General features: G+C 44.6%; 1 protein-coding gene across 1 annotated transcript in view; it reads left to right on the plus strand.

The window, feature by feature from the left end:
* The first annotated feature begins 6,894 nt into the window (after positions 1-6,894).
* The window catches only part of EVL (Enah/Vasp-like), a 219,820-nt gene continuing 212,134 nt past the window's right edge, over positions 6,895-14,580 (plus strand). Inside the window, exon 1 of the mRNA XM_073349640.2 lies at positions 6,895-7,391. Coding sequence (XP_073205741.1) covers positions 7,387-7,391 — 5 coding nt within the window. The 5' untranslated portion in view covers positions 6,895-7,386. The remainder of the gene's footprint in view (positions 7,392-14,580) is intronic.

Genomic DNA, 14,580 nt, shown 5'->3' on the forward strand with positions numbered 1-14,580 from the left:
GTGATGCCAACTATGTCATAGTTGTGACTATTCAGTAGTATTTCTAGTTCTTCCTGTTTATTCCCATGTAGGGAGGTTGCCTACGTGTAAAGATATCATGGGGATTCTCAAACTGGGGGTCATGACCCCTCAGGGGGTCACAAGGTTATTACGTGAGGGTTGTGAGCTGTCAGACTCCACCTCGAAACTCCCCTTCACCTTCAGCATTTATAATAGTGTTAACTATAAAAAAAAGTGTTTTTAATTTATAAGGGGGATTGCACACAGAGGCTTGCTGTGTGAAAGGGGTCACCAATACAAAACTTTGAGAACTACTATATTATCAGGACATTATGGGGGGGTGGGGGGAAGAGTGCTAGTAAGTTGCTAAAATTTTCTCAAGTAAATTTGTCTTAATTTGATCTTAAAGAAAAAAGTTTAGCGAAAGCATTAAGGAGGCAGTTTTACAGTGGAGTTAGTGATGGCACATGACAGGAAGGGGGACTTTTTGTTGTTTTAGAGACAGGGATCCTTCCAAACCCTAAGAACAGGGCATAGAAAAGTGTGTATCTTCCAGTTAGAGAGAAGGAGAGAACTTCCATCCAGTAGGCCTCAAGCTTAGAGCCTCATATTCTGCCATTTAAATCAACAGAGGGGGATTGAACTTGGTTTCTTAATAAAACAACAAAAAGGCAAGTGATGGAGGCTAAATTTTGACTACACACATCACAGGAAAAAGTGGAGTTTTGGGCCCTGGATATTTTAAGTATAGAAGACCAAGAGCCACTGAAGAATGTCCAGGACAAACTTGGCACTTAGCACTGAGTCCAATAGTGCTGCTCTACTCATTTGAAACCCTGATTGTATCGAGAGGGTGAGTTATAATTTACTATAAAAATTGGCCTCAGGAGCCTTGACAGTCAGAGGACGATTCATAGCAACATAGAAGTTTTCCCCGGCATCATGATTGTGATGTGGGTGCAAGAGTGTACAATCTCCCTTGTTGTAAATGGATGAGGATTATGTATTGTATTCGTTTCAGTGTGGTCTCCTTTTGGCTCCTATATTTCATGTCTTTTTGATGTCTTGTGGGAAGTGGGTTCTTCACCTCTAGGTTGCTGGTGCTAGTCCACCCCATGTCAGTTGTTACCACACTGTAGGTAACCTGTATGAAATGAGGTTAGGGACCCCAGTTGAATTGTCTATGGATGTGTGTCTACAACACAAAAACTGCCATCTAATTGTGAGTCTTGTCGGCAGTCTTGACATAATGGTCAGTGATGGAGTAGGTCATGAAGACTCCCCCATGGGATGATCAGGGTTGAAGCACATGCCAGCAGGCAAAGTAGAATGAAAACTGGTAGAACATTGTGTGCTGCTCACTATGCTGACCCTGCTCTGAACAAACAGCAGAGTTCTTTCAACTCAGTGCATTTCATGAGCACTAAAGACAAAGAGAAGAAAATATCAAAAAAGAAAATTCCAGTAAGCAGGCTCTTTCTTCTAGCAGGGTCTCTGTTTTCACTGTGTACTCTTTACAGAGATTTGTATATTATTAATAACTACAGCCCCTCAATTCAGGCTATTAATCAGAGCAGAGTTTTGAAGAACAAACTGGGCATTCCTGCTCATACTGGGATCCTATTTGCACTGTCGTAGAGAGAGATTTTCAACAGTTAGCTGTCCAATTCCTATTGTATTTCAATGGGACATGGGTGCCTAACTCTTAGGGCATGTCTACACTGCAATTAGACACCTGCGGCTGACCCGTGCCAGCTGACTTAGGCTTGCGGGGCTATTTAATTGCGAGGTGGGAGGGTCTGAGAGCTCGGGCTGCAGCCTGAGCCGGAATGTCTACACTGCAGTTGAACAGCCCCTTAGCCTGAGCTCTGCAAGAATCAGCTGGCACAGGCCAGATGCAGGTGTCTAATTGAAGTGTAGACATATCCTTAGAGTCCACTGAAAATCTCAACTCTAGATGTCAGTTTTCAGCAGAAGTTTTTGTTAGCCTGAAGCACTTAGGGCCTGATTTTCAGAAGAGCTCCATCACATTCAGACACCATTAGAAGTAGCCAGATTTTCAGTGGGAACTGCTGAGTGCTGTGCAATTTTGAAAATCTAGCCACTGATCTAGGTACCTAACAGGGAGCTGAACTTTTTTTGAAAATCTGTCTTTTACAGGTTTATCTAGAAAAAAATATATAGTCATTCCAGGAGGAAACAAACCCTATTGTTCTGTGGAGTTTAACTGTCAGGACTACACAAGCTGCATTGTTCCAGGTTTCAGACTGTTGGCTGAAGGAGTTGCCTCCAGGCTGTTGGACATTATTGTTAGATGGCAGAATTAGATGGATCTGTTTCCCAGCTGTGTTAGATTACTGTAATCTATCTGTCCTTCCCATTGCTCTTTCACTGCTCAGACATCTTAAACACTTTTATTCTGGCAGTAACCTGAAGAGAGGGCAAGAGCAATTTACTTGGCTGTTCGCTCAGTGTTCCCTTGTCAATGTTTTTAATAAGGACTCTTTCCTTCCCTGTCCAGCCTCTCCTCCAGCTACAGCTTTTGGTGAAATCTTAATCCTGTATTTATGATGTCAGTGTGTTGCCATAGAAATGATTGTTATGTCACACATTCAAGCACTGTGGCCTCACAGTGGTATCTAAAAAGAACAGAAGGTGTGTGCTAAGAGACTCTGGCTGAGCCACAGTCTGAGTAGTCGGAGAGAAAGTGACAGGAGGCTCAGTTTAAGCTACAAACTTGCTCTGCTATTTCCAGTTCATTTCCAGTGCCTGTTTAGCAAAGGATCTGGCCACATACAGTTTAACAGTCTGTACGTTCCAAACTCTCTGCAACCAAACAAGCACAGCACCTCCTCTGTATCCAACACAGTCTTAGACTGGCTTCTGATTGAAAAACCTGTTTTCCCACATGATTAGCCACATCCCCAGCCAGGTTCAGCTGCGCTTCACCTTCTAGCTGGGATTTTGAAAAGCACTCCTAGGATTTAATTTAAAAAACCTAACAAACCAGGACACTATTTGGCTCAATTGTTGACTTCTCCTTAGGAAACAGCAGACATGCAGGTCCCTGCCAAAGGGCCCCCAATCATCTATACACCCCATCACAGAAATCAAGCCTTGTTTGAAATGCACACTTCCATTTTTCTCTCCTGCTACAGCTCCTGCCCATCCCATCTTGCTCCAGCACTGGCCTATCTGTGGGTCTGCACTATGCTTAGTGTGTTGCCAACTCTAGCACTAGCCTGTAGGCCCCCCATTTCTCATCATTTCTGGACTATCATAAAAAGGCCAGGGCACGACCTAGGCTATTGCCACACAATAGTACTACAGATATCAGTGAGGATGCAGCTGCTGTTGGTGGTACAGCAAGTCCAGCATAAATTTATGGTGATGGATGGACCCAAACCCAATCCCCACATCTAAACACTATTGCATTTGGGGGAAGCTTGGAGATGACTTTGCATCTAAACTTCGTGGCTATCCCACTCTCTACAATGAGCCAAAGCAAAAACCCTACACTTTATATCCTCCCTCAGCTTTGGGGAAGTTTAGAGTCAAACTTTGCCCTTCAGTAGACCATCTCTTAGAAAGAAAGATATTAAAATGACTTGGGGCACTGCCACATCTTCCCAGCATACGCTAAGCCAACTCCTTGCTGTAAGAAGTTCTTCTGAAGAGGTACTTTAATGAAGGAATGTCCTACACACTTTGGCAAAATCCTTCAGAGGAAGTACATAAATCCAGGTGATGGGAAAATCCGACATCTCTGAATAGCATCAGGCTTTGTACAAGAGTATGAACCTCAGGAAAGCATGGAAGCTTCATGTCACAGGGTTTACTCACTGCTGGGACACCCTTTGTGGCTGTCTCTGGGGATTAGCTCTGCCACAACCCCACTTGCTCACTAGGAGTCACAGTGCTTCCTGGCTTGGCCCTCTGGCCAGATCCTATGCAGATTCCCCTTCTGGGGTAGCCAAGTCATACTGGCCAACTTGCCCACATGCCATCTCAGGCAGTCTTCTGTAAGTGGTGGGCTGTGCCACTTTCCCAGTGGCTGGTAGGGAAACCAAGGTCCACCCTCTACTCTGGGTTCGAGCCCAGGGACTTTGTCAGCAGCAGCCAAGGTCTACACATTCTCAACACTCAAAGCTCTTTCCCTGGGCTTCTTACTACACTGATTTCCACAGACTTTCTTCCCTGCAACTCCTCTGGATAAACCCTTTCTGCAGGACTAGGATCCCAGGGCTTCCCTCCCCCCGGGTTTCCTCCTACCCACCTCTCTGTGCCCAGAGAGTGACTGCAGACTCTCTGCCTGCAGCCCCCTTCTTCTTCAGTTTGGTGGTGTAGCAGACTTGCTTCCTCAGCCTATGACCGCCATGAATTGTATCTTGTACCTTTGTCATGACTTAGAGTCTCACACCTTCCCCAGTATTCTTAAAGAAATACAGAAGGGGGTTGTTTGTTTGTTTTTTTTAAATTGGACCCCATTTTCCTTGTATTCTTGTTAGAAGTTGCAAAGAAAGTTTTGTTATTCTGAGTTTCCAATATAAACCTCTCCTTTCACAGGTATAGCCTTTGCAATCCCAAAGGATATGATTTATCATTTTCTGGACCTTAACTGTTAGACATAATCCATCTATGTTAATCAGAAATAAATTACTATTTAATCCACAATGCCCTCTTAGAATTCTAAATAGAGTCATTTCATTCTTCCTCTCGGGGCCTTGGATTACATCAGCATTGTCAACTGTAGGGCATACTTAGCCCCCAACTGCTCTAACTTGCTGGCTTTTTACAAGCCCACCCAACTCCTACCCAACAGGGCTTTGTCTTCAATTAGTGCTTATCATTCAAGCCTGACTCTCCCCCAGGTGAAGCCTATAAGATTGATTGGACCCTTCTGAGCCACCTTAGCCACTTCAGGGGTGGTGTGGAGTAAACATTCTTCAGGAGAAAATTATGAGAAGATGGGCAAATCAAGTAGCAAAAATCTCTTCATAGGACACTTCCTACAGCCAAGTGTAGTTTCCAAAGTGACATTGTCTCTCTGATGGGAACAGCTCAGTGATCACCATCTGACCAGCTATTGATGTGACATCTCAGGCAATGGAGGGTTTGCCCAGAAGGACTGCATGCAGTTTTTCACTGACACTCCCATTCCAGAGAAGGAGCAGGTGAATGGCTAATTCTGCACTCTAAGGATAGAGTAGCAGTGGTGGAAAGGGTCGCTGGTGCTCTGCACTTATGAGAGTAGATTCCATCCAATCCACAGGGCTTCTAAGAGAAAACCCTGCACCAAGCCCTTTCATGTAGGCTGGGCCCAAAATACAAGATTGAACCCCTTGAAAAAGGTACTCTGCATGTGGTGGATCTAAGTGAAGACAGCTGAGGGGTGATGTCATTATGATCAAATGCTAGGACCAGTGCAGTCAAGAGAGAAGCTTTGTGGTTTCCAGTGGGACCAGGATTTGACTTGTAATGCAAGATGCTAATTTGTAGTCTACAGCCTGAGAAGTCTAAAGGGTAGGTTGTGCATTTATGGCAATACATGAAATGCCCTCTCCCTTTTTTTTACTATGGAGGCATCTTCTGTAGCATACTCTATTTATAAAGAGCCACAACAATTCTGTATAATATCTAAAAGAAAAGGAGTACTTGTGGCACCTTAGAGACTAACAAATGTATTTGAGCATAAGCTTTCGTGAGCTACAGCTCACTTCAGCGGATGCATTCAGTGACCCTGTGTATTGTGAAGCTGAGGCCTAAGCTATCTGAATAAATGCTTTGTTGCAGGCTTACATCAGATTTTCTTGCCTACTCTGGTTTTAGATCTTAACCATATTTACACATTCTGTCCCCTGATCTTTTTCTCTCTCCCCTCCCCCCATTTCATACTGTAATTTGTCATCATAGACTTTAGTTTTAAGAAATGATTTTATTTAAAAATAAAAATCAACATTCTCACTTTTATTCATAGTTCAGATGCAATTAAAATTGCTATAAAACTCCATAGGTTAATAAAATACAAGCGAACAAGGGCAATCTGCCATATGGCACATGGGCTGGTTTGAAGGGTTCTCACAGAAAAGCCAAAGAAAATAGGTTTTATTTTTTTCCTCATCATTTCTAGATAAGCTTATTACATTCACCTGCATAAACTCATCCAAATCCCCTCTGATGGGGTTACTGGGAGGTAATTGATGGGACACCTTGAGTATCACGCCTGCTTTCTGACAGACTCTTCTGTTTCTTCGTGCAAGTAAATGTGTTGTGCCTTCTTTGGACTCTCCGGGCCAGATGTATGTAAACAATCAAGAGAAGATAATTCTCACTTTCCAAGCGTTACCAAATAAAGTTAATCATATTTATGAAAAATGTGTGTGAATGTAAAGTTTACTTTGGAGCAAATAAATAGGACCATTGGTCATTTCTAATGGTTTCCTATCTATTAAAAAACTGGTCCACAGGCCCTTACTAACTCATACTAACTGTTTGTTCACAAGGTGCCTTATTAACCTCTGAGCACCTGAATGAAAACTGAAAATAGCAATTACCAGCAAGGCATCACTGCCCAATGAGTGCATAAAGCCCCAGAACCCGTGTAAAATGTACACAGCATTATTAGGATGTATTATTTCTATAGCAGTGGGGGTGCGCGCTAGGTGTGCCTATGCAGTACTGCTTGTAGGTATAGATTGCTGTTTGTTCTGGGGGTGCATATGCTGTGCTCAGTATCGTCCGATGTGTGTGTTTATGGATGGTGTGTGTGCGCTGTGCTTGTATGCATGTCTGTGCAGGTGCTCCGCGGGCACTGTAGTCTCTGCATTATGTGGGAGGTGCATAAACACCGCACGAGTGTGTGCATGTCTCCCGGGTGCAGGACTGCGCGCGTTACCTGCGTGTGTGCCTGGGTCCGCGGGTGGCGCATGCAGTGGGCTGGCTGCCGTGGGAAAAGCCGAGCTCCCGGCGGCGGCGGCGGCGGCAGGAGTGGGGCTGGTTGCAGGCTGGCGGAAGTGTTTGTCGGCAGCAGTGGGCAGCAGAGCTCCGCCGGCTTTGTGTTTGGTTCCTCTCTCTCACGCGCCCAGGGAGCGGGGAAGATGGCAGGGCCCCGGGAACAGCTGTCAGCCGCCGAGGACCAGCTCCACAGCTAGCGCCCTCGACGCCGGAAGATGCGATGGCAAGGGCCGCGGGGTGAGAGCAGCCCCGGAGCAGCAGGGAGCCCCAGCCCCGCTTCGTGCAGCCGATGCGGCAGCCTCCGCGCCTCCCTGGCGTTCACCGCGTTCGGGGGGGTCCGACATTAATCACCCGGCCGCAGCTCGCCGAGCCGGACTCGCAGGCCAACTTCCCCGGGGACGCACCGAGCGAGTCCCCTGAACTGCGGGGAAGATGAGGTGAGGGCGGCCGGGGCCGGGGGGAGGCGACGGACCCGCCCAGCGGGACCCAGCAGCAGCCGGCTGGTTTGGGGAAGCCGCTCGGGGGCGGCTGATCGACATGGCAGGAGCGTCCCACCTGGCGTCCGGTCCTCCCACGGGCGGCCGGGGGGAGAACCCGTGCGCCCGGCTGCAGCGCCGCCTCTCCCCGGCCGGGAGCCCCGGGGGCGGGCCGGCTGCTCGGGTAGCCCCCCCGCCCGGTGGCCAGGCGTGTGTTTCCCAGGGGCCGCGTGTCCCCGGCCCCCCCCCCCTCGCGGCGGCGCCCCGCTGCCATGGCCGTGGCCGGCGGGTGCCGCCCACCTGGCTGCGCGCGTATCGCCGGGGCGGCCCCTTGCCTTGCCCGGGCAGGCCGGGCTGCGAGCTTCGTTCCCCGCCCCCGGACACGCACCTGGCTCGCGGCGCGGGAGGGGAGCCCCGAGGGCAGGGCGGAGGCTGTGGGCTCGGGGGTGGGGGCAGACGTGCTGCCGGACCCACGCGGCTCATTCATTGGCCTGTGGTTTTATGAAGGCGGGTGACTGGCCGGGTTGCTGAGGCTCCCGGCGAAGTGTGGCCGGGGGGGAGCGCTGGATGTCTGGGCTGGGGCGATTGGAGCCGGGCAAGAATAATGGGGCGGGGGTCCCCTGGATCCTCCCCATCCTCACTCCCAGACAGCCCCTCCCCAGGGTAACACAGTTGCTCTCACTCGCGCTGCACTTGCTCGGCTCGGTGTTTGTGCAGGGGGAGGGGACCCCCTCAGCCCCCCCCCTCCCCGCCGAGTTTGGGGGTGGATTTCCCGTGGGCGATTTTGGGTGAGCTGTCTGTCTTTCAAGGACTGGTGTAATTTGCTGCCCTTTGGAGGGAACGGGGGGATTCCTGCACAGGGGGAGGAGGTTAAGCAGCGCTGCGCCTCCTTGTCCTTCCCCGGATGGATAATACTAGTGGGTGGTGACATCTTTGGCAGGTTTGACTGTCATTACTTTAAATCCGTGGGACAGATTATGTCCGTGGTTATAAAAGGCTGCAGGCGGGTTTGAAAATAGTGCAGCAGCACAGAGCCGGGAATCTCCAACGCTGAGGTTGTTTGGGTAGCACACTCCAGCTTCTGCCCAGGCTCATCTTCCCTTGCCCTCTGGCCTGCAAACCAGCATGTAAGATTGTAAAAGCGCTTCAGGGGAGCAGAGAAAGTGTACCCTTGAAAGATTTCAGTGTAGATCCTTCCTGATCATGTAAAGATCTTCCTCTAACAGGGGGAGCTGGCCAGATTGCTGTAGGTTTTTCCAGGGCAGTTTGGCTATCATGACTCTTAGGAGCAGAGAACATAGATTTCATGTAATCAGAACAGAGCTGGAAGGAAGAGGTCATCTATTTCTAGACCCTAATTCCCTTCCCCCCAAGCAGTGCAGGAGTTCAGTCTGGTTGTAAGTGTCTCAAAGCAATGTGGCTTCCACTGTTTCCCCATCCCACTGTATAATACTGTTGATTCCTTCTGCTTCACCATCTCCTTTATTTATTAAAGCACTATGGCTTGTCTCAGGAATGGGAATCACAATCAAAGACCAAATTGTCTTCTGTGTCTTTGGTGACTTGGAAGACTTTTGTTTTGTATTGCTCATAAGAAAGACAATAGAATTTTAAAAACTTTTTTTCCCCATAGGGCACTCATTATATGCAGCTATATCATGCTTCAAATAGTCTCTTTAAAACTTTTTTTTTCTTTTGGGGAGAAATTTGTTTTGCCGCCTTAAGTGGGTAATTTGATTTTGTATTTTTAAAGGTGTCCATTGTTGATACATTGGTGTCTTTTGGATACAGTCATATTTGGACACTGATACATACCATGGATATTAGTATAAATACTGAATTGGTTAAATCCACTATATACACATTTACTGGCAGGTTCTATCTAACTTACTTCATTCTTCCCTCCTCAGAAGGGAAAGAAAACCCACTTAAAATGTATTTAGGTGTAAAATTCTCCTCTAATAAATGTAGGTTGTATTACTCCAAGAGATCCTGACAGACTGCAATCATTTAATAAAAACCTTCAAGAATCTTTCTATATGTGTGTTTTTATTTATATTGCTTTTCAATGGTGAATAGATTACAGTACCTTTCTTTTCACTGAAATGAAATGTTTCTCAGTTTGAAGTAAAAAATTTGCCTGTATATTTTAATTTTTCCTGTGTCCTCAGTTTTGTTTCTTCCAAAGAGATAATCTAGAACATAATGTATGAATAGAGAACATGCCATATATTATGGCTGACCTATTATAACTTATTTTCTCACTGTCTTATAAGAGTGCTTTGAGATCCTCCAAAGATAGATGCTATATAAGTGCAACGTATTATTACTTATTCAGTACTTAAACGTGCAGAAATATTACCTCCCACTGTACAATGAATATTGCTAGTTTTTTTAGTAGCAGATTTTATTTATTTTTGCAAGCATCATGCAGTTCTATCATTTTACAGAAATACATCTATAAACACAATCTCTTCATGTTCTGGCAGTCTTTGTATAGTTTCCTGCCGATTTGTTAATCTTCAGTATGTCTTATAAAACACCTCCTTTTGTTTGAGAGGCATCCACAAGAAATACATGGAGCTGGCCATAGTATTTTGGGGTGGGTCTGTGGAGCAGTTTTTCACCTTTACCCTCCCAAGTAGCTAACTTATGTCCACCTCGATCATACCACTGTACACACGGCTACGAGCTATACACCAGTTGAGAGGGCTCGCCCTCAACCTATGTAATTCGTTTTATCGAAAAATGGGTACCGAGAAGCTGCATCTCCTTTTTAACTGTGAGGGTGATCTAGCCATTGGAACAAATTACTGAGGGAAGTGGTAAACTCTACACCTCTTGAAGTCCTCAAAACAAGACTGGATGCCTTTCTGGAAGACAACGTGTGCTTGACTAAAGTACGATCGCTTCAGTGCAGAGGTAACTGGGTGAAATTCTATGGCCTGTATTAGACAGGAGGTCAGACTAGATGATCTAATGGGTCTCTTCTAGCCTTAAAAAATCTATGAATCTCTCCAGACTTCTGTTGCAGAAGTGGTGCCGGCTTGTGCTGAGTCGCCTACTTTAAAAAAAAAAAAAAAAGAAAATCCCAGGAAGATGCCATATCTAGGTATAGAGCTTTGTGTTTGTCACCAAAGTGAAAGAACACAAAATAAAACAAACTGATGTACAAAACAAAAACTCACCCTGCAGTGATGGCTCCTGGTTACAGGGCCATTCACTTGTGTCCTGGCCATCCCCTTGTCATGTTGGAGGGGCAGCGGGGCCAAATTTGAGTGAGCGGCATTGCAACCTGGTGACTGAAGTCTCACTCCCTCCCCACCCCTGGTTCTCCCACCCCTGCCAGGGGCAGGATCCAACCCTTCCCTCTTCCTCTCCCCCTCCCCCAGGGCATCCTGTGCTCCAGGGCAGAACCCAGCCCCCAACGTCACCCGCGTTAAAAAAGATAAAACAACATGAAATTCCTAAAAATAAAACAAAAAAATTACAACACAAAAATCTCACAGGGCTCTATCTGTGTGCATCCCTAATCTGAAGGGATGAAACCAACCCACTGCCGTGAGACAAACCGAACCAAATATGCATACAGTAACCATGTACAGTAGTAACAGTGTGCATCATGAGCTTTTTAATCCAATAGTTTTGATTGAAGATTTACCTGAGCAAAGTCTTGACAGTGTTGCAATAAACCCAGCATTTCAATTACCTTATTGCCCTCTCATTTCTACTCATTTAGCAGTTCATGTGGCAGCATATATATAGTGGCCAGCACTTTTGGTTTGATGTAAAGAGAGCTGTATCTGCAGCTTAGTTTTAGTGTTTCCTTTATTTATTTGCTCTAAATTCCTTTCTGTTTTGCTCACATAACAATCAGGATTATAATCACAGAAAAGGAGAATATGCTGGTTTTTGTATATCACCTCATTTTTAATTGCCTTATTTGATCAGACCAACAGGTCCATCTAGTCCAGTATCTTGTCTCTGTCAGTGGCTAGTACCCTGTGCTTCAGAGGAAGGAGCAAAAAAACCCCCAAGTGGGTAATCATGTAACAACCTGCCTGTAGAGGAAGTTTTTTCTATCCCTATCAGTTAGTAATTGACTTAACCCCTGAAGCATGAAGCTTGTAGCCTTTCCAAACTTTGTTTTAATCCTATATACTGTAACTGTGTTGTTCTCATTGTCTATATAAACATCCCTTTGTTTTTTTGAGTTCTACTGAGGTTTTTGCTTTAATGATGTCTTGTGGTAAATGAGTTCCACAGACTAATTAAGAGGGTGGGTGGGTGGTAAGCAGTAGTATTTCCTTTTTATTAGTTTTAGATTTGCTGCCTTACAGTTTAATAGAATGTTCTCTTATTAAGAGTAAGGATGAGCAAAAGAGTCTGTTATGTCTTTTCTGTGCTGATTCTTCTTTTTCATCTCTTCTCTAAACTGAAAAGACTGGAAGTATTTAATCTCTCTTCACATGGAGGTTCCTCCCCCCCATATTACTAATTATTTACATCAATTGTCTCTGAATTCCTATTTCTGCTATATCCTTTTTTGAGATAGCATGTCCAGAACTGAACACTGCTCTAAGTGAGGGTATACCACTGATATACATGCTGCCATTGTCATATTTCATTACATTCCTTACACATTGTAACATTTTGTTTGTTTTTTTTGACTGCTGTTGCTTACTGTGCAGTGGTTTTAGTAGAGCTGCCCGTGGCTTATTTGGAGTTGTTAGTTAATGTAGATTATGTATCAATGGTTAAAATTATTCCTTCTATTTGTTCATTGCTTTGCATTTATTAATATTGAATTTCATGTGCCATCATGTTACCTGTTGACTTGGCTTTATTTAGTCCCTCTGGAGTTCATCACAGTTTTCTCTAGTTCTGACTAACTTAAATAATGTTATCAAAAAGAAAAGGAGTACTTGTGGCACCTTAGAGTACACAAGTCCTCCTTTTCTTTTTGCGAATACAGACTAACACGGCTGCTACTCTGAAACCTTAAATAATGTTATGTCAGTTGTGCAGAATTTGCCACTTCCCTGCTATAACCTTTTCCAGATCATGAATGAACTTGTTAAACATCACTGGTCCTGGCACAGAACCTTGGCACACCTCACAGTTAATACTGTGCCACAATGAAAGTTGACTATTTACTCCTCTTCTGTGGTTTTCTGCCTCTTAGTTTTTGTTCCATGACATTACAAGTACCTCTCTACCTTTGTGATATTTAATTTTCCTTAATAGCCTCCTGTGAGGGATCTTATCAAGGGGAAGTACATTTTATCAACCTGCTCTCCATTATTCCCTACTTAGCTGACATGTTCAAAGAATTCTAGTAGGCTAGAAGACCTGGTTTTCCTTTGCAGACACTCTGCTGATTAGTCCAAATCAAGTCAGGATCACCTAGGTGTTATATAATTCTATATTTAGTTTATTGCTTCAGCTGGTTTCCTTGCTAGTGAAATAGGTCTCACTGGTTTTGTCATTCCTAGAATCACTCCCTGGTGGTCCAGCAGACTGCCTGATTCTCTTGCAGGTTTCCTGCTTCTGATATATTTAAGGGATTTCTCATTGTTCGTTGTTATATCTTTGACTATTTGTTCTTTAATTTCTATCTTGGCCCTCCTAATTGTCATCATAGCTTGCCCATCATAGCTGATGCTCCTTTCTATTCCCTTCACTAGGGTTAGATTTCCATTTTTGAAAGGATACTTTTTTGGCTCAAAAAAACCTCTTGAACCTTGCCATTTAGCTATTTTGCCATTTCTTGCCTTCATGCTTGCTGCTCTCAGTACTCTTTCTGTGTGCTGGCCATTGCATGTGATAAACAGTATTGAGCCTCCTTTTTGTCTTAGATTTGAAGTATTGAGGGAATTTATTAAACTTTCAAATTAAATGGATTTTCCTTAATGTTGAGCCCACAAATTAAATTAATTAACTCAAGTATGGATTTCTTGTATCCGAGGAGATCCTAGTAACAACCTCATGTTTCCTGCCTGAATCTGGACCTGAAGATAAATATTCAGCTCTCCAATCTGCTGTTTTATTTCCTTTGATCAGAGCTTTAGAAAATGTAGAAAACTGTGGTGTCAGTCTTCATCAATCAGATTTCCCTGGTCTCCACTCATTTAAGCATTGGCTTTATTCCTGTAGAAGTAGTTTGAGTTTTAAAAGATGTCCTATATTTTCTTTTCACTCATTTCAGAGCTGCCAGTGATCCATAAATCTTCTCTTATTCACCCCAAACCTTGGATCTCAAGGGTACTGAGGTAAAGTTGAAGTAACTGTCATAATTTCTTTGCCTGGGCTGACACAGTTGGGTCAATAAATACTTCTTATCTTTACTCTTACCCCAGGCAGATTTCATCAGCGGTAATCCAAGGCTTCCATTTCATCTCCTCTTCTGATTTAATGCGTAATAATGAGGGCAGTTGCTATCTCCACTCTAACTCAGAGCTCCACAGAGATGTGTCTAAGCTATTCATTGACAAAGCTCCCCTCCTCCATTCCCCTGCTGAAGTTTTAGAGTTGCATACTAAGAAAAGCACAGTTCTCATAGGAACAGAGGCATGACCTAGTAAACTGAGTCAGGCTGTGTGAAATTGCAAACATTTAAGTTTTTGATGAGAGACAATTTTGCCACCACCAGATTTTTCACAATGGAGTGTTCACATCAAAATGCAAACATTCAGATTTTTATAGATTGAGTCTCAAAAATCGATCTTAACCCATATGAAATTCTGAAATTCAAAATTATGAAAACAGTAAAGTTTTTCCAAAGAGGGATTAAGAGGCAAATCCTCCCTCAAAATACCCATGTAAACCTCCTGCCAGCAAAATGACCCCTCAAGCAAAAAACTTCAACGTTTCAGTGTTCTGCTACAGCTGATTGAAATCGTAACAAATTGCAAAGCTTTCAAATTTCACTGAATATTTCATGCAACCCTGATTTGAGAAGAGGCCGGGGAGCCAGGAACTCATGAGTGCTGACACTGACTGTATGCGTTCACTACAGAGTATGTCTTCACTTCTGTTGCTTGGATGCTGGCCCAAACCCTTCTCTTGTCCACTCACCCAGCCCTCTACCCTAAGTGTAGTGGTGCTTTACGCCAGGGCTAACTGGCCCAGCTGGGAGTATGCTGCTTCA

The sequence above is a fragment of the Lepidochelys kempii genome, chromosome 6, assembly GCF_965140285.1.
Source record: "Lepidochelys kempii isolate rLepKem1 chromosome 6, rLepKem1.hap1, whole genome shotgun sequence".
Classification (NCBI taxonomy): Eukaryota; Metazoa; Chordata; order Testudines; family Cheloniidae; genus Lepidochelys; species Lepidochelys kempii.